This window comes from Corvus moneduloides, chromosome 15 (genome assembly GCF_009650955.1).
Source record: "Corvus moneduloides isolate bCorMon1 chromosome 15, bCorMon1.pri, whole genome shotgun sequence".
Lineage (NCBI taxonomy): Eukaryota > Metazoa > Chordata > Aves > Passeriformes > Corvidae > Corvus > Corvus moneduloides.
The window spans coordinates 4,957,479-4,985,449 of NC_045490.1; the positions used below are offsets into that span (position 1 = coordinate 4,957,479).

A 27,971-nucleotide genomic window follows, 5' to 3' on the forward strand; every position below is an offset into this window, starting at 1 on the left:
TACAAATATCAGGTGTTTGTAACATCTGAAGGCTGCTGCACATCCACAAAACTTTCTCTGTTGGTAGGACTGAACTGATCATTACTGGCTTTGGAAAAATATCTCTGGTGCATTGAAGTAAGCTCAGCTCCAGGAGTTCTCTAGTAAGGCACGCTCAGACAGCTGAAATGAAGAGAGCAGCACAACTTGTAAAATTACCACGTATCTCTGAAAATGCTTCAAGCTCTTCACTACACTGAGAGTTCACCCAAAGGTGATACAACAGAGTCAATCAAACGTGTGCTGATGATTAACTTGGCATCCCTGGGGAACAGCTCTCCCTTGTACAAACAAAGCTGGACTCAAGCCACGCCAAAGCTCTAAAACAGGACAACAGCAGTCCTGGGTTCTCAGCGCATTGCTCAGCCCCTTCCAGTATGAAATCAACCAAGTATTCTCTAAACATTTCAATTTACTTGAATTCCTTTGCAGAAAAGCCAAGCTGCAGCTGCTGCTCAGCAGCAGCTCGCTCCAATCTGATCCTTGTCTACAGGAGGTGTTGGAGCAGCAGGACTGTGGATTTGTGCTAAGTTATATCCTATTTTCTGCCTTGGGCTGTCCTAGTTATGATCTGAGTCCAGTGGTGACAGATCTCCTGCTGAAGTAAACACACTGTAGGTAGCCACAGGAGAGAAAAGAAGAGAGCTCTGTTGAGGCTTAAAAATATCCTAAATCATCCAACTACACAGCTACTCCACTGCTTGTAACTTTTACTCCAGTCAAGCGTGCAGACCTCTGTTCATGTGTTTTCATTTCTATGGCCTTCCTGGTGTCCCAACTGCCTGCCTTAAACATCTTTTAAAACCACCAGTAAACCACGCTTCACTATCTATAAAAGACATTAGAAGACAACAGCAAAATTATACAGAACTACTAATTTCTGAGTTACTTTCCCTTACCACCAGCATTGGACCATACTACAACCAGAAACAATTAAGATCAGTGAGGGAGGTGAACACATTTAAGAGCACATTCTGTTAATTCTAAGAAAAGCACAGCAATATTTTCCAGAAGTCAGATTCAGCAGAGACACTTGGGCTCTGCAATGCTCACACATCCTTTTAGGCATTCTGTTACTGCACTGTGTAATGCTAAGTTATATATCCAGATATTTTTCTCCAGGAAGGCTAATAACGTGGATACCTCTGAACACTGCTTTGAAATTACATCTTTCCTTTGCTGCATGTCATGGATCGCTTACTTCTGGTATTAGATTATAAACGGCCATGCCAACTTACGTGTGCGTGTACAGCACGAAACACAGGCAAGCTCCTAGCAGAGGCCCCTCGTGTGACTGAAATTCAGCTGCTGCTAATAAGAAGGGAAAACATTTCCATCTGTCTGGATTGGGGAAAAAGAATTTGTGAGCCTCTGATTCATCTGCATCCATATGCTGGTATGTAGACAATGCTTATGGACACACAGACTTATGTGAGGTAGCCAGCAACAGGAATCAAATCAATCACAGATCACAGCATGTGATTTGCCTAATTATGAGTAACACCTCACATTTTTTATCTGTGCAAAAAGCACTCTGTGAGCGAGCAGATGGCGCTGCCAGGGGATGGCACCAGCCTCGACAGTTGCAGATGCAGAGCATTTACACAGCGCGCTGAAAAAATGACACAACACAAGCTGCTTCCTGGGAAAAAGACTCAAATTGAACAAGTGTCACCAAACAAAATACACGTATTTATTGATGTTCTGAACTTATCTGATCCAGCCTCTCTCTTCCAATATACGTGCAGGCGAGGGAGTGATGCTATCTAGACAGCTTTGAAGTCTTTCCGAACTGCCACGTGAGCTGCCTAGCACAGAGTAGTGGAGGTGCAGACCAACCTGAGTCTAGTTACAACCTACAAACCATTTAAATCCACACAAGCAGAATCAATAGGAAGAAGCCCTGCAGAGAAAGCAATTACACTGCAAAAGCAACTATATTACAGCACGGTGAGGGCTGGGAGGCAGGATGCAGGCAGCCATCCTCACTTCTGTGATTACCCACTGGCGTTCTCTCCAATGCATCTGGCCTGTGAAATGACAAGGTGCAGCCTGGACATGTTCCTGCAATCAAAGTGTTTCAGTTTCTGGGCTCCTTTCACAATTATAAAGCTCTTCCTCATGAGCCCCATGCTTCAGGTTTGCTGTGCTCCATAGGTAAATGCAGGGTTGTGCATCAGGAAATATGTCTGAAGGGCACAGTGAACTCTCCTTTTCAACAGCTTCATGGGAGTAATAATCTCATTTCCTGGATCTGCAATTATTTATTCATTGGAGACTGTCCACTTGCCACTGCATAAGACAAAAAGAAAGATCATCTGACCATCCCTGATGATAGAAAATTCAGCTTTTCTATTCCAATTCTTTTATTTGTGGTTTTTCTGCATTTTTTTTTCCCGAGCTGCTGTAAATGCATGCTCTGGTGTGACAGGTTGGAAGCAGCTATATAATGATTGATGAAAACCGTATTTAGGCCTTGTTGTGGGAGTATTTATTGTAGAAATATGCTCAGTTAACCCTGTAGGGGAAGGACAGAAAAGGAAGGCTGGGCCTATGACTGTACCTCTGATACCAAAGTAATTTGATCTGCTTTAGTTACGATACAGGGTTATGGGGTCACAGAAACATTTGCACAAACTCTTTTTGAATTGCTCTTATACAACCACATTGCTTTTTCTACTGAAATGATCAACACTTGGCTTTAAGAAGGACGCTTTATGCGTCTGCATGACCCGACAGAGTCTTCCTTACAAGAATAAGCAGAGGGGCCAAGCTCTGAGATGCAGAGCTGCAGCAATTCAAGTGTGAGTTAATGTCAGACAGGAACCATCTCAGAGAGGAAAAACAACAAACCTCCATTGCCTTGGAGAGGCTGAATGTCCAACAGCCAAGGTGAGAGGGCACTTGGACAGGTAAAAGGAGAGATGCAGTTAAGTGTGGGACGTGGAATTGGGCTGATCTGGAGGGAAGATCCTAAATCATGCTGAACACTGCCACACTGCACACATGTACCTACAGAGAGAGCATAGCAGCAAAGCTCTGCTCAGCAGCACAACTGCAGGAGGTGGATGTTTGTGTTGGGATTTGGCTGTATCTTGTGGCTGCCACTCAACAGACACTCCTGAGTATCTGCTCTGGGGGGAAGAGAGGAGAGGAGAGCGCGCAGGGTATTGCTGTGGTACAGGTCCAATGAACAAAATTACATCCCTAACCAGCTCCACTGGGGAGCTTTTCCATGCCTGGAAGAAGGCAGGAAAGTTGTCTGGGGAAATGGTGAGTAATGGCAAAAGCAGCCAAAGAGAATGGGATGTGTGAAGGTAAAACAGAGCCCAGGGAGGAATATAAAAGCCAAGGACCCCGATTACTCTTTGGGCAATCAGCAGGGTGGCTCAGCCTGTCTGTTGTCTCCCATTTTGAAAAGGCATTTTTCTGCTGGTGTTTTTATTCCTGAAGTCCTTTCCAAACTCTGGAGGAACAGAACTGATCAGTGAAGACACCCAACCAGTGACTCCTACCAGCAAAGGGCACAGGAACGGTCCTGCCTGTGTGTTCCTGTGTTCCTGTTTCTTCTGCTTCACCTCTGCTACACCTCCCAGAGTGCTGCATGATAGATAATGCTGCAGAGAGAAACAAAAAACCTCCTGCTCTCCCAGCTGTGGACCAACATCAAGGCTCATCATTTATAAATAACAGTTGGGTTCTTCAGGAAACACAGAGCAAAGGACAGTTTGCAGGAGGAGCTGGGGTTTTCAAAAGGTAGCAGAATACAGAGAAAATATTTTGGCTTGAAGCAACAGCAGACATGCAATCAGAGGTGCTTCTGAAGGCAGCAGCTGTGACAACACGAATGCCACTGCCCTGTGTGGCCTTTACTTCACTTCAAGAGTGAGGGATGTTCTGCAAAAAACTGGAGGGTACAGGCTCTGAACACCCAACCACGGAAAGCAGCAGAGGAACCTTGTTCTGGCTCATCCCATCAACTCACTGCCTTCCAACCATGGACACCAAGATCCTAAATCAGCTGGAGCTTCAAGGTACTCTCGACCTTTTACAGCAATGAGTGTGCATTTGGATTATGGATTATTTGGCCATTCACTGGGTGGCTTCAGCTGCATGTAGGACACAACAGTGAATCTGCCTGAAGGGAAATACCAGCTGCTGTAAGGTCAGCTGTGCCCACTCCTAACCTGCAAAATATACCTAGAAAAAGCAGGTTTTTAAGAAAAATAAAGGATTGTTCACACTCTTGCTGATCAACCTAATCAAAAGGAAGACAACAGCTTTTGGCTAAAAAACTGAAATCCTTTCTGGAGAGTGATGCTTGATCTGTCTGACAAGTGACCTCTCTTTTCCCCTCAATCAACCCACTGCCTTCAGTTTATTTGTTTCTCTGTTTTTAAATATGTCTTACAAAGCTTCTCATTGGAAAAAACCCATCTTACTCTTCATCTGTGCTGCCTTGGGCTGCAGTCCTGTCAGATCACATCCAAGAAGGCTCAGTTTGCACTAGCACTTCAAAAAGATTTCCCAGGCACTGAGATGAGCAACACGGATGATTCAGTGAACAGCAAAGCTTCTCCCCAAATCAGAAACCACCCATTCCTGGTGCCACAGCTTTTGCAGCTGCTGCTGGTTGCTCAGCAGAGAAGCAGAACTGAAATGTTCACCACTTTTATTCACTGGATGCCCCATCACAAATCAGCCCCTTGTCTAAATCACAAGACAGAACCACTGGAATCACATATTGTTTTGCTCATGGAGAAAAAGGAACTAGAAGCAGAGTATCAAGCTGCAGCTGGAAAGAAAGAGAAAAAATAAAAAGCTTAGATCATAAAAGCAATTTTAATTGGCTAGTTTTAGATTACTAATCAAGAATCCAACAAAGTAACCTGCACTGACTAAGACACAGTGGAAATCTTGGCATTTACTCAACATTTTCATGAACAGTGATTTACAAATCACTGCTACATTTGAAATAAACTTTAAATAAATCCTTTCCTTGCAGATCATAAAGAAGAGTTCTCCAAAGGAAGGTGTGCCTCTGTCCTTAGAAGGGATGTTTCTGGGGGAAGTTGGATGACAGCAGCACTGGATGGTTGATGCTCCCTGGGGAACCTCAGAGGTAAAAAGGCAAAAGCCAAGGAGGCTTTAGCTCGACTCATGCTCAGCCAAAAAAATTAAGGCTTGAAAGTGAGGAATCTCCTGCAGTTTTATGTAAGGATGGCAAACAAGGATTGTGCTTGATGGATGAACAAGGGAGAAATACTGTGAGCTGAAGCACTTTAGGTTTTCTTTTTGTTCCATAGGTTATTCTGCTTCAATGGGAAACGAGGAGCAGACTCCTGCTAATACTTCATACAATCTGCCTCAGAAAATTTTAAGGCCACGCTGGAAGCAGGCCTAAGATTCCCACTGGACTCAGAATTACAGGACATCGGAAGGAAATCAATGGACATGTAACATTTTATACTGAAAACCGGGAGTAAATAAAGAAAAAAAGAAACAACAAAAAACCAGGCACCATGGAAACTGCTTTCTTCCACCACCCCCCAAGAAGAACAACTTTTTACTGCATGTGCTTTTATATGAAACATATTCCAACCAGGAAGATGTCAAAAGTCAAAGAAATGGTACTTTTTCTTTCAAGAGCAGCAAATTAATTTTCCCAAGATCCTCAATAAATTTGTCCTAAAAGAAAAGGAGCAAATTTAAAGTTGTTTTTGTTTTTACCTGTGTCCTTATTTCTCCAAATACAACATCTGTTATTTAGAAATAAAACAATCAAACAAGTATAGCAACTGGTAAATGAAACGTGGAAAATCTGACTTTGCTTCCCTGTTGTAGATCAAAGAACACATGAACTGAGCTGTCTGTAAAACCAGTTCTGTGTGCCTGCACTTCCCAATGACTGCACAGCTTGTCTTGTCGACTCCTGCCTTATAAAATACATAACTTTCCTGCCAAAATAGTTTTGATCAGCAGAAGAGTTGCAGAAGTGTTTGCTGTCCTGTGGTAAGAAGTGACAAAGCTCTGCTCTTGAGGCCGCTTGGAAACATGAGAAAAACATCATTTTTCTTTATAATTGGATCTTCCTATTTGTCTTTCCATTTTCTCTTTTTCTCTATCTTCCCTCTACCCATGCCATATCAAGTTTCATTTCTTTTTCATTTTTAGTATTAAAAAGTTGTTTTTGTAGTTCAGCCTCTACAAAGCAGCCAGAATCCTGATTGTCAGCAGCAATGTCTAGACGTGGTAAATCCTTAAAGTCAGCGCCTTTGCACTTCAGAGAGATAACTGCAGGCCACAGAGTCGCTCGTGTTTTCCATGCCCCACTGTCCTCCTTTTCACAGCTGAAATACAAGAGATTTCTGGGATCATGGCAAAAATGCAATGCACAGAGCCCACAGAGCACCCAGCCTTAGCCCAGAGCTCACTTTGAGCTGGGGTGCCCATCACTCGTTGTTGTTGCCACAGGGTCCAGCTGCAAATGTTTAGAATGAAGAGGAGGTGGGAGTTGGATCGGAACAGCAAAACCAACACATGATCTGAACAGTTTCTCTCCCCTCACACAAGCGGCTCGAGCGAGAAATTTCACTTGTCAAAGCAAAATACATTGAGAGACCATTTGGGAAATTCTGTCTCCTTCATGTTTAGCTCCAGAGATGTTAACTTGTCCACATCAACTCCAAACTCCCTGACAAGACGGTGAAAAACGCTGGCTATAAAGTGCTTATGCACCTTATGGGGTCAGATACTTCTGCAATGATTATACCACATTTTCTGGACATAAACCCTCCCCTGAGGTCAGGGTAAGAAACCACAAACACGTGGTTCCCGGGGTTAGGTCAGAGGTGTACCCAAAACACAAATATAAACAAAAGCTGAAGTAGGTAGCCCACCAGGCACAGCTGATTGGCTTTAATAGGTGTTGATTACACTGCTCATATTGCATGAAATTAAAAAGCTTACAAATGTTATGAGCCATTACCCTTCCATTTAAGAGATCTTATGACAAGTTAGCAACATTTAATGAAATCCTTTTTAAAATGCCAGAGGCAGTCTCCACGAGATTTTGCTTTGAAATGCAACTTGTGGAGTTATTTCTGAAAGTTTCTCTACATCAGGGCTTCTGCTCTTGCACATCTTTGGGATGCTCTGATTTGGAAGCTGGTGGGATACTTCAGTTCCCTGTTGTGCCCTCAATGTGAGGCACACCACACCAGCTCCTTACAGAAACCACCAGGAACGGGCAGAGCAGGATTTAATTCTGATGTTGACACAGCCCTTCAGTCAGCCTACAAAATTCCCTGCAAAATTCAAAGCTGAGAGAATTCTGACCGATTTTACTATGAAGGTAAAAGGAAATATTTTCATAGTTGCTGTAAAATTTACTTAACTTCCACCTTTTCAGCACACTGGAAATATCACAGAGCCACTAACTGCCCCCAAGGCGCTGGGGCAGCCAAGGTTCACACTGAAGTAGTTCACTCTCTGGATTTCATTGCTTCAGGATGAAATTTATTATTGGAGAGCGTATCAGTTTTATAAATCCCACGGGACACTCACAGCCTACTGCTGTCCACAGACTCAAATCTGCTTTGGATGGCAATGGCAACAATATCTGTACATCAGGTGAGGGCGTTTCTGCCAAAATGATGCCTTTGCAACTTGTTCTTTCACTGCATCCCCCGCTGACTGCCAGCTCTCCTCTCTGCTGGTCTCTGTCAGGCAAACAAGGCTCAAACTGACCCAGCTGAGAGACACATCTATGGCTAAAGCACATTGGAATCTAACACAGTATGGAGTGGTGCCACAAGGAATGATTAACAAACCCCACAGGGAGGACAGGAGATGGCCAGGCATGGCTGCAAGAAGTTTGTTTGTCTTGGCTCTGCCATCCACAGCAACCTTGTTCTTTTCTTCATCCCAACTTCTGGACCAAAAATCAGCCAAGGAGCACCAAGCTATGAAGATGCAGTCCAAGGAGGTGCTGCAGAAGTCGATCTTGGGTAGTGGGAGACTTTTTTACCTGAGGCTACAGTGGCAGCTGAACTGCCCCAGAGGCCAACATCTCCTGAGCTGGCAGGAGCTCTCACAGGCTCAGATGTGTCATATTATGCAAAGAAGATTCCTCTCTTCCTTGAAGAACCAGTCCCTAAGGGAACAGTGAAATGCTGGGAGGAGCAATGGCTGCAGAGGTGGTGGGAGCAGGCAGGGACAGCTGAGTGATGGCAGCATGGTGAGACAATCTGCATTTCCTCATTTCCACCCTGTGAAGGTTTCAGTGAACACGCTGAAACCCTTAAGCACTCTGCTAGACCAAATCACCAGGAACTAATTCAACATCCTTCTATTTCTCTGTGAACTTTGAAAAAGGAAGAAAAGGAATTATTTTGTCTCCTCCCTCAAAAAATAGTAGCCTTCTTTCATGCTATCTATCGAAAAGCTACATTTCTACTACACAGTTTGAGCCTCATACAAAGTTGCAATTATCTTGCCATCTGCATTCCCTTTTTATCCAAATTAGTATGTTATATTGCTTATAAATATGTATTTATGGCTACGAGGCAGGTATGCCCCACTGCGGGCACATGTCACTGTTTAATCCAAATACATGGATTATTGTTTTGCAGTGTGTATTTTTATCTTGGAGGCAGGCAGCCCTGCAGAGCAAATAATACAAAAGAATACAGCCATTCCAGAAGTGCTTCTGTGCTTTAAAATTATAGCACTCTCATTCCAGAACTGAACACAGTGAGACGAGTACGTTGGCAAAATAATTATTTATCATTCTTAAAAGCTTCCTTTAGCATTTCTATCACTCAAATACTCACTGGGAAAAATGTAAAGGACAGAGAAGCGTATTTTATGCACTTGCTGGTCTAGCTTTTATGCTGATGAGAACTTACTAAACACCAGTAAAGGGAACAGCACTTATCAGCCCTAATTCACAACTGTGAATTTTCCAGGCCAAACAAATGCCCTTGCAGAGTTCCAGACACGTGTTAATGAGAGCCCCAGTCCTCCTTCCTCTGGAGTCACCAGTTATTTTGCATGGCTTCAAATGAGGGCAGGTTTGCTCCAACAACCTGAGCAAGCACGGTGCTCTCAGAGAGACACTCCCTGCCACACTGCGTAGGACAGGGACCTCTAACATCCCCCAAAGAAAGGAAAATAACAAAAAGACACAGTCCTTTGCCTCAGGCTTTTTTTCTTTGATGCATAGGATTTTTCTTTCAAACTCTTTCTTTTTCCAGCTGATAAAAAATAATGGGAAGCAGACCTTCAACATGAAACCAGCTACATACACTAAGAGATCTCTTTATAAAGATACTTGAAAATCTCCTCAAAATCTGTTCAGAGAATTTTGCCATCCCTTATACCTGTGCAACAGCAGATCTTGGAGCTCCCCCAGGTAGGAGGGTTGGTGCCCACATTTAATTCTGTGTTCCCAGACCCATCAACTGAAGAGTCTGCAAGAGACCTGAAGGGACAGGACCCCAGTCAAGTGCTTTTTACTGAAGCAAAGTCAAAATTGTCAGGCAAATCCATATTCTTGCCTTAAAAGCACTCAGTGTAAGAAAAATAAAGCCCAGGTGTAAACATTTGCAAACTGAGTTTATTTTTTTCTATCTATGCACTTGAAACGAACATTGAAAGGGCAAACCCATCCTAATCCTATCATGGCAATGTCTTTCTCTGCTTCCTAAAGCTCAGATTATCATCTCATTGGTTGTCAGACAGCTCCTGAGAGAAGTAATTCGCTGGATTTTCCTGTGTAATCACAGCACAGGATTTTATTTCTGCTGTTATCAGGATGGAAAATGCACACAGCTTGTTCTGTGTCTTGCCCCTTTCAAGTTACTTACAGACCTGGATGTGCCAAGCTTCAAAACACCCCAACGGCACTAAAAAAGCTAAATCCGGGCTAACTCTAAATTTCAAGAAACTTGCTTCTTAGCGCTCATCTCAACATAGGCAGGAAAATTTCCAGTTTTAAATTTCTATTCCAATTCAGGCAATGAAGACTGAAGTCCCCATAACTGTTGCCACTACTTTCCAGGACATAAAATTAACGATTTCCACTGCTGTGTACAACTTCCAGCCAAAGCTGGTCTGATTTACAAGCAAGCAGATGGTTCACACGATAGTCCACAATAAATTACAGCAGTTAGAAAGACAGCTACATTTTGAGAGTGACAGTGCAGCTGAGCTACAGATGGGTTTATAGATGACCCTTCCAATTTTTAATAATCTTCATAATTTATCTGCAAGTAAAGAAATGTGAGAATTCCTAATGCACCTCCTTGACTAAGTACAAATCACTTCTATTTACACAAGCAATACTTCACGGTCCAGTTATCTTCTTAATTAAAGGCAGCAAGATGCTCATGTTCCATGCAAGTGGCATGGAAAACACTGTTTGGTGTGCAATATGTTCAGCTGGGAGTTCAGGATGCTCTGAACACTCCTGGAAAAGGGAACACATCCATCTCTTCTCTTCAAAACAGGGCTACAAGGGTGCAAACACTGCCGCCACCAGTTCATTAACCTCCAGCTAAACTTTAGGCTTATAAAATAACAAGGTTACATTTTTTTGCAAGCTCTGATACTTGAAAACAGGTTCCTAACCCATACTACAAAGCCAGTACTACTGAGTCAGGAATAGGATGGATAACAGCAGGAACAGAGACCTCCACCTCTGTATAAAACCAGAAGGGATTTGGGGGGTCGCTCTTGAGGGGGTGAGGGAAAAAGAAGGCAAATCTGGGGGGTGTCAGGTGCAGAAAGAAACTGGCTGGAAGCAGCTTTAAGAACTCAGTTCATGTCAGTGACTTCTCTGTTCTGGGACCAAACCACATCCATCCAACCCTTCCGCTAACACTTCTGATTTCAGCTGCAATGAGAAGCACATCTAAGTGCAGCTCCTCTGTCTGTGAGGTGACAAAGGTGAGTTGATGAAGGGAGGTGATGAAGGGAACAGAACCTACCAGGGCTCTTTAAGGCACAAACTACAGAAGCTCAGAGGTTCCCACCCAGCAGTCTCTTGGGATGACTTTTGAGGGCTTTTCCTCCTCTCCAACCCTTGATCTTCCAGCCAAACCAATTTGAAAAAGAAATCCACTTTTAAGTGGAAATCCAAACCTGCCATTAAACAGAAGGCAGAGCTCCTAGGAAAGCAAGTCCATGTGTAATTTTAATTACCAACTTCCTCGGATTCAAGAGATGCAGCAGAGAAGAGGCACCAGTGACAAATCCAAGCTTTCAAGAATAATCACAATTCCTATTTTGGAGATATTCTGGCAGGGGTTGCCCAGCTCTGCGAGCAGCTCTGCAGCACATGGGGGAGCAGCACCACAGAGACACGCGAGTGGGAAAATCCCAGGCCATGGGACTCTGAAAAGTGATTTTTCCCTGCCCTTTCCAGGCAGCAGCAATGCTCCTTCGTCCACTACACAGAACAATACTGAAGTTAAATTTGTTGAGTTAAAAAAAAAAAAAAAAAATTCTTCTATAAATAACCAGCTTCTAAAAGTCTTTGGAGTTTACATGAAACCATTATTTATTACTGTACACAACTCTTAGGTCGTTTAATTAAACATATGAAAAATCGTATATGTCAGATTATTTCTGGGATGCTCTTTACTGTTATTTGTCATATTTGTTTCTGTTACTCTTCACATATTTAAAGCTGCATTATGCACTTCTGAAAACCCAGAGAAGATCACTCTAGAATTAGTATGGATGTTCATCTGTTACTGAGCGCTGAGTTTGGCACTTTATTTTAACAATATTCAGCAGGTTCAGGACCTGCTACCACACTTCCCTCCAAGACAACACTGGGTCATACTACTGTTCTTTAAAAAGATCGAGTGTTGATTCTTTAACCATATTTTAAAATATTCTGTAACTGTAAACCTTTGATTGACTGCAACCCTTCCATTTGCTTTCAAGAGGCCAAAGTCACGCACAGCACAAGAAAGCAGAGGCTGTCTGAACACAGTAAGATCTCTCCTGTTGCCCCCAGCCCAAAAATAATTCCAGGGTTACCATGAGCAACCTGAAAGCCAGCACAGGCTATTCCAGTTTATTCCAAGAGTCAGAGGAACTACATGCATGGTTTGTGTGACCTATCTGGTTGATATGGTTTTCAGGACTCATCTACTGAAGCCAGCAGGGATGCTCCAGCACCTCAGAGTGCAGATCAGACCTTCTGCAGTCTACATCCTCCTCCATCTAACAGCAAAACCCATCCTGGATGGGGGAGAAAGCAAGGAACACACACAGGCCTTACCTTACACTTCCTGTTCCTTGCATTCAGTAATCTGCCAATGGCGTGGAAATTACTTTCACAGCCTTGGGAAAGGGACACCTTTTGCACCCCCTGACATATTAAAATGTAGATCAATATGATAATATGAAAACAGTAAACTCCCCAGTAGCAATAAGTAGTTCTCACTTCTTTTAGCAATCAAATATTATTTCCATCAATGTAACTAGAGAAAAAGAAATGTAGGTAGCAATTTGTCAGTCTATTTATCAAACCAACTGCTGCACCTGGTTCCCACATATTTTATCTTAAAAGGTGTATGACGTTTATTTTTAATTCAGGGCTGAAAGCATTTATAGATATGAAGGTTTTCTTATTAAGTTTTCTTCCTGAATGATTATGCTTGTTCAAATCAATTCCTAGCCATCTTACAGAGGTTACAACCTTCAATAATTAAATGGGGTATTGTATTGGCTGTTTAGTTCATTGTGCTCCTAGTTCCAATTTCTGCAAGAGCACTGAAATGCTAAGATAAAAGGATGTTAAGTTTATTTAATTAGCTATCTGCCATTGTTATCAAAAGGGAAGGTTGGTATCTGACTCAAATTAACACTTTAAATCAGGAAACAAGACAGATGATATCTTCTGACACAGATCCTGGAAACTCTGTAGTTGTTTCAGTTGTTTTAAAGCTGCTCAGGACATAGAGGATTACATGAAAAAGAGCAAAAGTCACCAACAGCCAACAAAGTGCTGCTATGAAAATGTTATTTCAATCACACTGGAGTTCTTTCTCATTTCCAGTAGTTAACATTCTTGCCACTTTTGCCAAGCAGTCACTCTAAGCCGCATCGAACTTTAACTACACATAATTTTAAACCAACATGGAATAGGACTGAGCACACAATATGGGTTAATTGTGCTAATGAACAACAGATCACGCCCCTGTGCCAAGCCACCACCTCCCTACTATCCAGAAGAAATGTAATTGGCTAAAAACGAGCTGGATTTCAGGACTGCCAGCCATCCCTCTGCCTCAGAAATAACAAGTCCTCCAGTTGAGGGTTGTTTAGGATTTATCTCAAAAGAAAGCAAAAAGACAGGGTGAAACTTCAGAGGTCCTGAGGTAACTGTGGCTCACACAAACCAGAGCCATGGTATCAACTCTGGAACTGCCCAGAGCACACAGTGTCTGCATGAAGTCCTCAAAGGACACCCACTGCCTCGCTCCCCAAACTGCATCTGCATAGAGAGGCCAATGGCCAAAGCAATTTATCCAGTAACCACGTCACCCTGCCAATCCATGGTTTCTTTCTTTTAGGGCTACAGAAACAAGCTTATTCCTTTCCCAAAAACTTACTGGTCTTGATCGGATTTCTTTGGCGTAGAGAGGTTTCAAGAATTCTGAATCTCCTTCAAGCTTCAGACCCTTTTCCGTGATCCTCAGGTTCCCCATTCCATCCTAAAAGACAGGCAAAGAGAAACAACCCTATTAGTTACAATTACTAAATCCACCAGGCTGCCAATAGCTGATTTTTTTTTCCATTGAAGATAACATGTCTAGCACTGGGAGGCACTAGAGAATGCAATTACTTGTGTTATCCTTGTAGCTCAGCTTCTGTGAAAAAAAAAAAATTCTATTCAGAACTATCTGCAATGCCCCCCAGTAAACCATTTACACAGATGAAAGATGTTCCTCTGAGCTAAGTCATTCTCTGCTCACAGAGAGGCAGTGATGCTCTGTGTTAACAGGAAACTATTCACTGTAATATTCACTGCTTGCCTGTACAATATAATAATATACCTGCTCATTCATAGCAAATCCCTGTAAAGAATGTGTGATTAATATCTGTACAGATCCACTGGCACAGAGCAGAACTGTACCAAAATACATTTCACCTCTGAGACATGAAAGTTGTAACTTTTATTAAGATGAGGGATTTAGCTTCATTTAGCCTATAATTGCTTAGAAAGGTGTATAAGAAACACAGTGTGGGTAGGGAATTGCACAGGTACATCTGTAATCAAAACCACATCAAATGTAAGGTATTACTTCTAAGATAGGGGGATTGTGGAAGTTTGCAAGGATTGAGGTAAACTTCTTTTTCCCTGAAAAAAAGATGGTTTGAAGAATACCTTTTAGCAAAAAACTGACTGAGATCACTAGGATTGGAGAGTAACACTAGCACCTCCAACACTAGCCTAACTCACAGCTGTTTTGGGGATTTTATAGGTAAGGGGAATGCACGTGGGTAGAAGGCGTAAGAAGTTCAAGAGGAGACCAGGAAAATCCAGGAAAACCACAAGTACTTGGCTATACATCTAGCATGCTTTCCAATCCAGCTGCAAAAATGAAACCCCATCTGTCTACTTCCTCTTCCTCCCATTGCGAGTTCACCTCCAGCCCCAGAGGAGGAATCAGGGTCTCTCCAAGCGAGTGGAGATCGAACCCAGACAGATTTCCATGAACTGCTGCCAAAAGGCCTGAATTTGGAGGGATAAAAATCAGAGCCATCGCACAGCTCAGCAGCGACACTGCCAGAGGTTCTCCCGTTCCAAGAAGTGCCATTCCCAGGTAGTTCCCTGCCAAGTTAAGATTGTTCTTGCCAGAGCCTGTCTTATGAAAAAAGGTGATGCTGGTTGATAAAGTGACCTCTGTGATCTCATTTTGAATGGAAGGCTGTAAGCAAATTTGAGAGACAGATGCTGGAAATGCTGCTGATCATAGGCAGGGAATGAGAGACGGGTCATAAAATGCCACTCCCTACATTTGTTGGCTTGGGTATAAAATAGTGGCCTATGAATTCTGGGTTGGTGGTGGCACAGAAGGGGTTCATTTATCTCAAGCAAAAGGATGGAGGAGAATGAGTGGAATATGATTATGCACCAAAAAGCCCAGATTAAATTTTGACAGCAGTGTGCTTTGCGATTTGAGCAAGCAGGAATTATTACCGCTATCTGCAGACCCTCACACGTTTTGGGCTGCTAAAAAATCCCTACAGCTTTTTTCCCCCCAAAATAGATTATTTCAGTGAGGTTACAAGCCCTGAGGGCTTTCACATAGCAGTGTCTTTTCTGGTTTTATTAAGAGAAGTTGCAGGTCAGGCAAGCTGCTGTGTGCCCCAGACAGCTGCAGGAATGACCACTGTCCGTGGATACGCAATGCTGACCCCTCCAGGGCTTGCTCCTCAGCTGAAGTGGGGCAATACCTTTCCAGTAACATGGACCTAGGGATAAAAAGGGACTTGTCAAACCACCACTGAAGCTGTGGCAAATCAGCAATTTCGATGGCTCACAACCGTGTTCTGTTTTAATGACACAAATCCAGAATTCCACTCTGCTCCTCTCTTGCACGTTTCTCTCTCTCCTTCCCCCTCTGTCTCCCAAGTGTGGTCCAAAGGATTTTTACATATAAAAACCATACATATGGGAAGTTTAGCTTACAGCCAGCAGATCCTATGCATCCCAAAAGAGGTATCAGGCCTATGGGACAATGTACTACAACCAAAACATCAAGGACATGTTTGATTAATAAAAGTAGGCGTATCCTCTTCCAAACCCACTGGACTGGAGAAAAGGAGACACTTCCCCACGTTTTATTCCCCATCTTTGATCCTTCTCAACCTCCAGCTCCCACTCAATCTTCCCTCCTCCTGCAGCTGCCAGAAGTAATAAAAGCTGTGCCCACCACACATCCTCTCTTGACTTCCCTGGTGTTTGGGAGTGGATCAGTGCTCAGCACTGACTTACCACGATTAACTCTCCACTGCTCATGTTTCTCATGATTAAAGCTGACAGCTTTTTGTGGTGACAGTCTGGGTCAGCAGGTGAAAAAACAAGCAAAGGTTGTAACCTGAGTTTAACAAGTATCTTGGCCTCTTATCATACAATTACTATAAAATTATATTCCTCTATCATTTCCCATTAGAAAAACAAATAAGAAGCTCACAGGATTATATAGAGGTCCCAAAATACAGATACATTAGAGAGAAATCATTGTTGGAAAGACTACTTCACATGTTGTTTCAGATAAAGTATCTTCATCCTCCCTAAATTATATGGTTTAATAACAAATAAGTGTCATATTCTGCTACCAAGAATAGATATGAAAGCTCCTATGAAATTTCATGGACTGTGACCTATAAAATGTAGCAGAAAACTGCCTAGAGTGACAAAGACCAAGATGTTTTATTAAACATTGTGTCTGTGATTGGTATATATCCTTATCTGCCACTCTTCTGCTTGTGAATAAGGAGAAGTATTGATTATTTGATACTCTGCCATCTGAAAATCATTGTTTCTCTCCTTTTTATTAATACACTCCTCAGCAGAGTGAATGACTTTATAGTGCAGGCACAAGCCAGCTTTGTGGGAGCTCCCAGGAGGAAAGTTCCAAACAGGAGGCATGGAATTGGGAACTTTCCATCACCACCTGCTTTGAATTTTGCTTTTTGGGACGGCATGGCAAAAACTTTTACATCAATTACATAATTTATGCCCTCTCTCTTTTATGCACTGCCTTGTACTGGACAGGCATAAAAATTTATGTGCCATTGCTGACTGCTCTGGGTTGGAAGGGGATAGCAATCCTGAATAACATAAATGTCATTTTGGTGATGCTGAATGAGAAAGGAATTTTGGGTTTTATTAGCTTGAGAAGCATCTCATTTTAACAGCCAATTATGAATGATGGTATTACTGTTAGGGGAAGAGCTCAGCATTGATTGTGTCTCATCACCAAAGCTCCTCTCTGCCTTTTGGTCGGCAATGTGGCCACACAAGTGGCGAAAGCCCAGCTTGTGTTTGTTTTACTTTTTAACAGTTCTGGTTACTTTAATTTCTTTTTTTTTTTTATATAATTGCAAGGCTGGTAGCAGGGAGATCTGGCTAACAGAATACGAAAAACAGCCACCCTAACCAGACATGTAACTGCTGTGGCAAAGGCTTTCAACTGACAGAGAGTAGTCTTAAATTAGATATTAGGAAGAAATTCTTCCCTGAGGGTGTGCTGAGATCCTGTCACAGGTTGCCCAGAGAAGCTGTGGCTGCTCCATCCCTGGAAGTGCCCAGGCTGGACAGGTCTTGGAGCAGCCTGGGATAGTGGAAAGGTGTCCCTGACCCTTGCAGGGGGTTGGAAGCGATGGTCTTTAAGGTTGCTCCCAACCCAAAGCTTTCTGTAATTCTACAACAAATACCTGGAACTGGTACTGGCTGCACTGATCTGGATTGATTCCACACAGGGACAGGGGGAATTTTCAGTGCTGTCTCCTTCACGAGCAGCTTTATTAGACCAGGCTGGGCTCATGCTGCAGCTGAACCCACTCAAGAACCAAGGTGATGGTGACACATTCACTGTGTCTGTTGGTGCCAGGATCCTTTGTCCTTTACAAACATGAAATGCAGCCTCACACTCTTCTGTGCTTCCTCTGTTCTCCCAGCATTGCTGAACAGAGAGGCAAATTTGCTGTTTATTGAGGTCTTTCTAAGGATTTTAAGGACACTGGTGACGGGTGACAGATTGCTCCAGCTGTCTGCTGGCCACCACCAGCTCCAGCGGGTGTTTCCCACTGGTTTTCCCTGCACCTCCATCCCTTTCCAGTTTTCAGGAGTAGAACGGCTGGCAAGGTTTGTCTCTGCACAGCAGGTAAGCATTTTATTTTTTTGCTAGGAATAAACTGAAGTTATGTTCAGCAGTGTCCTGTGGGAGAGAATTATCTTTGGAGACTGCTCGTGTCAGATGGCTGAAACACCTGATTATCGTTGCTTGTATTATTGATTGCTGTGCTCTGCATTGCTTCCAGATATGTGCAAGTTATTACACAGCTCAATACATCCAAAGTTAGAAAAAAAACCCTCAGCAAAGGCAAGTGACCTGTTTTTTTTCCCCTCCTGGGAAGATATCTGTGCTGCCCTTTTTCTCTCTGACTTGACATTAAATGTTTCCAGATTCCACAGGTTCAGGGAAAGTCTGTACAGAACACATCGCTGTCAGTTCTTCACAGCCTCAAACTTTTTGTTATTGCATCTGCTCTCCCTCCTTCTCCTCATTCTCCTCAGCTAATTCATCATCTTAATAAGGATCCCAGTATCCAGCTGTGGATCTGCAGCAACATTTTCTTATGGAAGCCACCTACCAGCAGCACCAGTCCTATAAAGTTAAATCTGGTTACACATATTGGTCCAGAGCAACATAGGTAAGGAGATAATGTGTGAAAACTTCTTCCTCTGGCCTCAGACCTTGCTCTGAGACCTCAGGTACAGACTCAGGTTTGTGTGGACAGCAGAGAAAATCAAGGCAATGCAGCATTACAGATCATATATGACCATGACCTTGTGTGCACAGATCTGGGATTATGCTGTGAATTGCACTACGAGGTCTCATGTCCACAACTGCCATCATCTCCCTCTTCCTCTGCTTCTTGACCTCAGATGTCTCTGACTGATGCCTTACTGGTAGCATCTGCCTCTAAAGGTCATGGGCACAGGGCAGGAAAAGCTGAGCTGAGACCTTGGGGGGGTGAAGGAAGGTGACCCCAAATGCCTTGGATCACTGCAGGACAGTGTATACCCTTCTCCAGGCAAGGAGGGAGACACTGATGAAGCACAGCTAAAATTCTGCAGCTATTTGGTGCACTAAAACAACATTATAAATGGCAAGAGTAGCAATCAGCTAACTCACTGCTCCCTGCAGAAGGCTCCATCCAGAACCTCGGGACAGCCTGTGAGGAGACACCTCTAAATAATCTCTGGTGCTGCAGCCATCAGTCACAGGAGACATGGATTTGAATGAACAGGCCAGCTGTGGGAGTCACCCACTGGGAAAAGACCTCTGGAGGCCGATGTTGAGGTTGTATGAGCTCTGTAGGCACTTTTAGTTCCTCCCACAGGTATGAATTTATTTGTGACAGCTAAAGGGAAGTCAGGTGGTTTCTAGCTCGTGAAGGAATTTTGTGCACGCAGAGGAAATTGCCTGCAGACCGTGACAGTTAACGTAAAATTCAGCCCAAACAAAGCCCTGCAAAGCTCAGAGCCCTTCCTTTCCAATGGAAACTCCAGGTTTTGTGAGCTCCTCTGCATGACTGCAGACACAGAGGCAGAAAACGAGAAGAGAGGATACAATGGGAAGAGCACAAGAACTGAGAGGACATCCCAGCCACAGCAATGAGATTTGATGCAGAACAGTTTGGCTTCATTCCCATCAGGCTCCCATGATTACGGATGGCATTAGGGATGACTCCCATGTGCACTTTCCCAGAGCACCCTTCCCCTCTGCCTGTTCCTTCCACACTGACCAGCTGCTCCCCCAGAGCCAACACCATTCATGAAGAAAGATACTCAAAGAGCTCCATAAAGCTCACGTGGAAGGGAAAAGACACTGAAAAATTGCCTTTAGTGGAAGTCAAGCAGAAAAGTCTTCATGAGGAGGAAGAACAGGCTCAAATGTGGTTTTCCAATTACTGTTTCAAGTAAGTTACAACTGACCAAAGCAACTAAATCTCAGCCGTTGAAACAACTCCAAACTAGTGTTGGAACAATTTCTAAACAGATCCTTCAGCCACAGCCTGAAGAAAGCTCAGCTCTGGATTTATGGCATAGTGCTGGAATTACTCTAAGCAGGAGGTATTTCTTTCCAAAACAAAGTGCTAGTGAGTTTATTCAAAGTATGGTCAGGTGTGGCATCACAAAACCAGGATTTCTATGAATTAAGCCACCCCATCTGAGAGTACATTTTGCAGGGAAAAAGATTAGCAGACCTTCTGGGGTAATGATTATGAATCCCAGCACTGTTACTACAACTCAACCATCACATGCAGAATTCCTCTCTAGGGTAATAATTTCCCTTTCCACTGGTACAGCAGGGAAGAGGTGGAAACTTGGCTTCCACTCCTCCAACTCCTTGTTACAGAGCACTTTGGCACTGCAGCATTATAAAATGAGCCATGCTCTCTTGAGCACTTTTCTGCTTTTTTCCTCCAACACAAACAGTAAAGTTTCACATCTTACCATCAACATACATTCCAAATGTATCCCTGGAATGCTCCATCTTTTTTAGTCTAGCTCATTAGCATAATTATGCTAACTAAAAGAGAAAAGTCTCATCCTGCAGAAATTTGTGCTCACTCAGAAGTAGGAAAAAAAGGTTTTTATACTCGTAGAAACAAGAAGTCTTCCAATGCAGTGATTTAATAATAAAATCAGCACGGAAATTCACTGATGCAGAGGGTGCAGAAACAGTTCTTATAAATTATGGCCTAATGCTCTTTAACTGTGATAATCTGTCAATCACCAAATGAAGGATAGAACAAACACTTCTTTTTTCAGACTATAAAGATCTTGGACACAAAATCCTCTGTGGCATCGCTGCTCCAAGTTACACCAAGGCTGATTGGACTCACTCATCTTTACAGTGCTGGAAGAAGTTTCCAGGGAGAAGAAGGAATTATTTTTTTTTCCTTTATCTTAGTGGATCCCTTTTGTGTTCTGTCCTTACATTCTGAAGTAAGATTTTTCTGACTGATGCAGCATCTAGCAGTTCCCCCAACCAGCAATGAAGCTGCAGATTAAGCGTGAGGAGGAAAGTACCAGGTCTCCTGCGGCGTGTCTGAAGGTGAGCTCTCAGAAATGGGGCCAATTATTGGGTCATTTTTGTCTGATGTGAACATGCCAAAACAACTCAGGGGCATTAATTAGAGTGTAACACCAGGTCTGGGCAAAGAAATGAGGCCCATGCAAACACGCTCTGGTTTCAACCCCATCCAAGACCACACCAACACCCAAGAGAGCTCAAAGCACAGGTGAAGAGACCCACCAGGGCTGTGCCCACTCTCACAAGTGCCATTCCTAAGGCACATTTGATGATCCCATCTCAGCAGAAGGATTTACAGGCTGTGGGGACACTCAGTGGAGTTGCACTGACCTTCCCCAACCCCTCCACACCTGTGTGAGAAACTCGCTCCAAAGGGGCGGCAATCATGACGTGAATGTGATTTCCAGTTGCTTCATTTACACTCCTCCACTATTATTTCCTCTGTTTCCAAAAGCCAGGAGAAAGCAGGGTGGGCAGGGAGGAATATTTTCAATGCCCCCCAATTAATCATTCCTGAGCCCCCATTCAGCCAGTATCAGGCATTTAACTGATGAGCCTGCACCTGGAGATAATCACCCCGTGCTACCTCTGCAGTCAGGGGAGAGAAAGTGGCAAAAGGGTCCATCTAGAACCCAAATCACTCCTGGAAGTGCTTCTTACCCGCTGCTGTGAGTTAAGTCACCCTCTAAGGTGACTTAGGCATCTTTTCTGGTTGCCATAGATTGCTGCAAAAAACCTGGAGCTCAGTGCAAAGTGCACTAAAAGTGCAACAGGACTCAAAACCAAAACAAACGGGTTGCCAGTCAAACCAATAAACAGATATCATGAAATAAGTATTTATAAAGGATTTGTATTTAAAAAATGCCATTCCAACTATACCCACATAGAGTGACTTCAGGGATTATTTTAATGATTTTTTTTTTTTTTTAATCAAGACTCATACTTTCAATAAGAGATAGGAGATAGAGCATGTTCAATTCATTTTCACATGTAGGCAAAGGAAATTTCCTTTAAAATCAAAATTCTCTTTTTTAAGAGGAATCCATAGACCCATGGTTAAGAAACTGCCCTCATGGCCAAAGAACGACCACTGAATTTTTATAGCTGTATTTGTTACAAAAAATATATTATTTTGCTATTTCACTATCAGAATATACAGAAAAATAATTTCAACTGTCTTCCAGACTTATCTACAGTGTGTCTATGACATTGTTTTTAGCAAGGGAGGCTCTGGGGACAGCAAAGAAATGAGAGAACTGAAAGTGCTGCTCTCAGGCTGAAATAAGTATATTGCTTCTATTGCTTTCTGAACAATTGCCAGTAAATAATTATTCATAGAGGAAAATACATGAGTATGTTTAGGGTCCCTCACCACCACATTCTTTGGTGGGCAAAGAATGAGATCTGATCTGTAGAGTGCAGCTATTGGTTTCAAAGAGCTCCATCAATTTACACCCACTTGGTACCTGGCCCTAGAGCAGCAGGAGGAGATCACTGATTGAAAGAATGGTTTGGGTTGGAAAGGAACTTAAACATCATCTCATTTCAACCCCCCGTAGGCCAGATTCCCCTCAAAGGGGAAACTGAGGCACAAAGTCAGACATCCACCAACAGTCACACGAGAAAACGGTGCCAAGGAAAGAACTAGCAAGGTTTGTCTCTCACACCCTGTTGTGTGACAGCACTGCAGCTGAGAAACTATAAATATCCTGCTCATGAGAAACAACAGGTTAATTTTAGCAACTTTCAAACGCCAGCAATTCAGACTCCAGCTATTCTCTCATCTCCCTGAAGTTTGCATTCCTTTGCCTCCTTGCCAGAAGGTGCATTATGCTTAATGCCCCTTGTCCTCTTCACAACTGCCTAATGCACATTTGGAAGTGTTTATTAGGCTAAAATCAATGATGATTAAACAGCAAAGGAACTAGGAACTTGCTGGTCACCAACCCAAATCCAGAAGCCTCCTGCAAGACAGCACTTCCTGATGTAATATCCAAAATTATCATCATGGTGGTTTATACATTTGCAAACCAACACTGAGATTATTTTCCCACTGTTTACTTTCTGAGGAAAATAAAGGCAATAAGGCTTTTTTTTTTTTTTGTATCCAGAACTCATGCATGGGGTACTTTTAATTTCAAATTATTTATTGAGTGGGTGCTTACTGAGTCATAGGAGACTTTTGCTAGATGCCAAGAGATTCTCTTGGAATTCTGGAGTACAATATTACGTGTGTGAAAGTCAGGTGGTTACCTGAAATAGCCAAAAATCACATGCAAAAATATACAGCTGGCATCAGCAAGTGACAACAGAGCAAGAGACAGCAGCTTCTTAAAATACCTTCTTTTAAACAGAGGGTCTTAAAGCCACTGAGAAGTGATTGCTCTTACTGTGCTTTGGCCTTTAGGCAGCACAGCTCTGTGTGCCCCTTCATTACAGAAATATGCCTTCTTTGGGGATATTAGCACTTCCTCCTTATTCTGCTCCTTTTTGAAACATGACACCGGCAGAAACCAATGCAGTGACTCACAACCTGCACAGTTAGTTATTAATTTATCCACTGCATGCAACCTCACCTCAACTTTAAAAATCTTTGTCACCAGCACCAAGATTATTTAAATCACTAAATCTTTTGAAATAAATACTAAGTGTCTCAGGTCTGGATTTCCTTTATCACGAAACACCTTTGAACCTTCCTGCAGGTCAGATGCATTTTGGGTGTGAGCTGCTCCTGGGCACAGTCTTGCAGCAACACCCTCATGAGTCAGTAGTGATGCTCCCTCCCCTCCAGTCTGACAGAATGAGCAATTCTGTCACGTTATATTCTCCAGTAGGTGTCTGCAAGCTTTGGCAGAAGCCCCTGATTATGCTCCCTAGGACCTCTGCAAAGAGAACAAACAAACCAGCACAGGAGGAGGATGCAGGCCCTGCAGGGAGCGGCTGCCCAGCCCCACAGGGCAGCCCCAGTGCTTGGCAGGTTTGCAGGCAGGGAGATGGGAGACAGCATCAGGCTAAGTTAAAAAATGTTAAACTAACATTAAAATAATGAACTTTGGTCAGCCAGCGCTGCTGGCTGGGAGGTCACTGGGATGCTCCTCCACACAGCTCTCTGCAGGCAGAGTGGGGCTGGCTCAGAGGCAGCAAGAGGTGACTCAACTCTTCATCATGTTCCAGTCAGGGCTCTGAGGGTAACCTAGACTTTTCTTACAGCTTTTTGGCTGTTTTGGCAGCCTGTGCTTGTAACTGCCTGGATTAGATATTTCTTTCCAAAACAAAGGACCCTGGGGGATAATGACACATAACCGCCAACCCCTTTGGTTAGGGACCAAAACTGCTGGAGGAGGAATTGTTATCCATTAAAAGAACAAAAAGCACAGAGCAAAACATGCTGAGGCTAACACTCGTATTTCCCTTTGCTTGTCCTTTGGTGAGCATCCAGACCTTGCCTTCAGTCTGCCTGAAGCCACGAGATTTCGGCCCCTCTCTGCTCATCTGCAGCTCGGCCCAGGACATGGCTGTGAGAGCGGGGTTGGAGCTCTGCACCACTGTCACACCCTCCCCTTCCCTTCCACCTAAACCCTGACCAACATTTTTCTCTTGTTTTGGCTTTCCTCACTGACCTACTTGACAACGTTAGCGAATTTAACCTCAAAACACTCAGGGATAGAGGGCAAAATATATTTTTCCCAGGCTACCAATAAAGAACAGAGTTTCAGGGAGCTTAAATGGCTCAGTGGGACATTCTGGTGACCAGAGGAAATTTAGAACCCTATGATAAATTTGGGATATTAATGTAAGAATAAAGTCGAACTGCTGGAAGCAGTATCTTATTGACAAAAGTGCTAGAAAGCTGCAAAGGTAATAAACCAGGAATTGAGATGGATTACTGGGGATATGCTTTTGAATGTATTACTCAATGCCAGCTGTCAGATACCTTGTGAAGTCCTTACATGCTTGGGTAAAATACTGCACCTATAAATATCTTTCCTGAATGGGACTCTTAATTAGAGTAACTGTGCTAAATGTGGTCAGTGACTGGTTATCGAGGCAGAGGTACTGGTGCAAGTGTTAATTATCCTAACTGATTATCTCCAGTCTGTCTTTGTTGACACTGTGAAAAATGTACAGTTTATAGCTATGGCTATGGCTACATATCATGGCTCTTTTCTCACTCAAGGCTTATTAAAGAAAAAAAATCCAATTTCTTCCTTTCAGTTAATTGTCGGGGCCTTAAAGACAGGAGCAGTCTTGGCAACCAGTACAATACACTGTGTTTCTCTAGGAAATCTTCCAAAAAGATCTAAAATAGGGAATAAGTATCTAACATGGGGAATGGGACCAGCTCACCAGAATACATTCTGGTGGGATGCTTTCTGCTTTATCAAACAATTTCTAAATTATGAAATGCCTGACAAAAAAAAAAAAAATCTTACTTTAATTAGTGTTCTAAGCTTCTGTAGGCTGTAGGAGACATTCCTGAGAAAACCATGTTTATTCATCAAATGCTTAGAGATTATGTCATAGTGTTTATTTTCAGTATTTGTTACCAAATGCAAGCAGCAAATGCTGAGGGTCAAAATGTTGCACGACTTTGTCAGAAATCTTAGAATTTGTTAAAAATGAAAGACATTGCCTAAATACAGGGTATTTCTACTAAATGAAAAACTCATTTAAGTATTTCCTCATGGTCAGCAGCATCCCTTCCAAAACTGAAGAAAAAAATGAGAAAAAACCCCAATTCTTATAACGTGGCAGTGGAAGTCTTTGCTCCTTGAAAGACTTTTTTTAAGAATAAGCTTGAAAAGATCTGTTTTTGAGCTGAAAATCCTCTGTATATAACTTAAGGATAATATGAGTTATTTTGGGCAGAATTTTAATTTTTGTGAAATGATGAAAGAACCAGAGGAGTATCTCAAAAGGCAGACTCTACTGAAGGAAAACAAACATTGAAACACTAATTATATAGACACAGGGAGTATTTCTGCTACTCAAAAATATAAACAGAAAGAAAGCTGGGACTCAGCTGCAAACACATTAACAACCTGTACTTTCAAAGTTTATTGATGTGTCTAGGGTAAATATTTCATAGAAATATTGAAATTTACAGTAAGACTATGCAAAGCCAAAACTATAACCTCTGACTCAAACCCTCCCCCATTCAGCATTTGTCTGATCTCAGTATTTTTTTTGTCTCAGCTTGTTCAACCCTTCCATATCCACCATGAAATTCTGCAGTGAGTTTGTTAAAGTCCTGCTAAAGGTTTTTTTTTTTTTACTTTCATCCTCCTCTATCACAACCATGAGGGAAGAAAATCTTATGTAATTTAAGATAATAATAGCTTCACTTGTTAAATATCAGACTAAGTATTTCTGGAAAAGCGTTGGAAAGTAACATCAGTAAATAGAGAAAATAGCAGGGTATAAAATTCTTATTAGTAATTAATTTGTCTCTTTCAAGACAGCTCCCTGAATGATGTGCAGGTAACGGAAATGAAACACATTAATTGTGTTAATTTATCGCAGAATTTAATTCGGAGCCTTTGCCTTTGTGTTTTTTAAACAGGTTAAAGTACCAAGGAGCACCCAAGGTCACCTTCAACAAAACTTTGCCACCTCTGAACTACTTTGCTTACTCTGACACGAAAGAGGACTCTGCTAACAGATTTTTTTTCCCCATCATAATTCGTGGCTCAAGAGGAACAGAGTCCAAACTTCTGGACTTCTGGATGGATCCTTCCGGCTGGAACTTGACACAGAAGCTCTGCAGAGGTGTGGAATGGAGAGATGGTGCTCTCAGGGACCTCCATCCACGGCCACACAGGGCTCTCAGACTCTCCAGGATGAACATGGACACATCCCAAGGGCTTGGGCTGCAGGCACCAGATGGCTGCAGCCCAGTGCTCCTCCCAGCCCAACGTGGCACACACATGGCCCTGCCCAGGGTGCAGGAGCTGGCAGGGGCACCACTGAAACTCCAGCAGTGCCACACTTCACTGAGCTCTGGAAAAGTGACCTCGTGGCTCCCTGCACAAAACTGCCTCACACAGTACAGATTTACCCACACGAGCCCTCAGCTGTTTCACTTCCTGCAGGTCCCTTGTCATCCTTTCATTACCTCCTGTCCTTTCGGAGTGAAACCACATTTTACTTAAAAAAGGCTATGAAGAGCAAATGCAGCTGTAGCTGAACAAACAAGCCCAGCCTGTGGGTGCACCAGACTTTCCGAGCAATCTTGCAGCAGTTTCTCATTTACACTGAATGAACTGACCTCCTCTTTGCTGTATCATCAAAAATAACTTCTTTGCCTGCATAGTATCTAATTTTTAATCTTTATTTTCCTGCTGAATCTTATGCAGGCTTTCTAAAGAATTTCTTGTTTGTTACGAGTAAGGCAGAGATTCCTAAATCACTGAAAAATAGTCTTGTTTACTTAACTTTTGGATAATGCAAACAACTTACATATACATTTACTTTTTAAATTTTCCTCTGGCTATTGAATTTGTACATTATTAGTGTCTTGCTAAGCTCTCTATAAATCTTTCAGAAAGAGTCACTTAAATCTGTGAGCTCTCCATGTTTTGGCTCCTAGCAGCACTTGGACTGCGTTCAAATATTTGTGTTCTTCAAGTTCCGAGAAACATCTTATCTGTCCCTATAATCATCCAAGGAATTTTGCATAAAACGGCCTTTTATTTTCAGAACAAAACGAAAACATTTGGCAATCAGTTTCTCTTTCAGCTGATAGATGCAGACCCTGGCTCAGTGGTTAGTTGCTGCCTACATCCAAATATTCACCTCTGGAAGAAGCTGACATGGAAAAGGGGAGCATGGGCATGGCACTGCTGAAAGGGCCTTTCTCCTCCCCACTGCCCGAAATCTTGATGAAAGCCAAATTTCTGAAAGTCTCCAATCTAGTTCAATTAGTTCCCTAATGCAATGAATTCCACCTCATAGACTTCAAACTCCTGTTTATTGCTCACGTTGCTTTAAACGCCTGCAGTTAACAAAAGCTTGTGCCATGGTTAATAGGGGCAATATCTTTAATTGGAGTAGCCATGAAACATCAACAGCTGT

General features: G+C 42.8%; 1 protein-coding gene and 1 long non-coding RNA gene across 8 annotated transcripts in view; one reads left to right on the top strand and one right to left on the bottom strand.

Moving 5' to 3' along the window:
• SGCD (sarcoglycan delta) overlaps window positions 1–27,971 on the bottom strand; it is a 305,997-nt gene that overhangs the window by 54,673 nt on the left and 223,353 nt on the right. For all 6 annotated transcript variants that reach the window (XM_032124855.1, XM_032124858.1, XM_032124854.1 and 3 more), the window contains one exon: window positions 13,671–13,772. In XM_032124855.1, the coding sequence (XP_031980746.1) occupies window positions 13,671–13,772 (102 nt within the window). The remainder of the gene's footprint in view (window positions 1–13,670; window positions 13,773–27,971) is intronic.
• On the top strand, window positions 17,806–27,456 carry LOC116451411. 2 transcript variants are annotated; one of them, XR_004243190.1, is made up of 2 exons: window positions 17,806–17,954; window positions 26,461–27,456. It is a non-coding gene; the product is annotated as an uncharacterized LOC116451411 (long non-coding RNA). The 2 variants fall into 2 exon arrangements; XR_004243189.1 differs by lacking the exon at window positions 17,806–17,954 and adding an exon at window positions 20,650–20,918.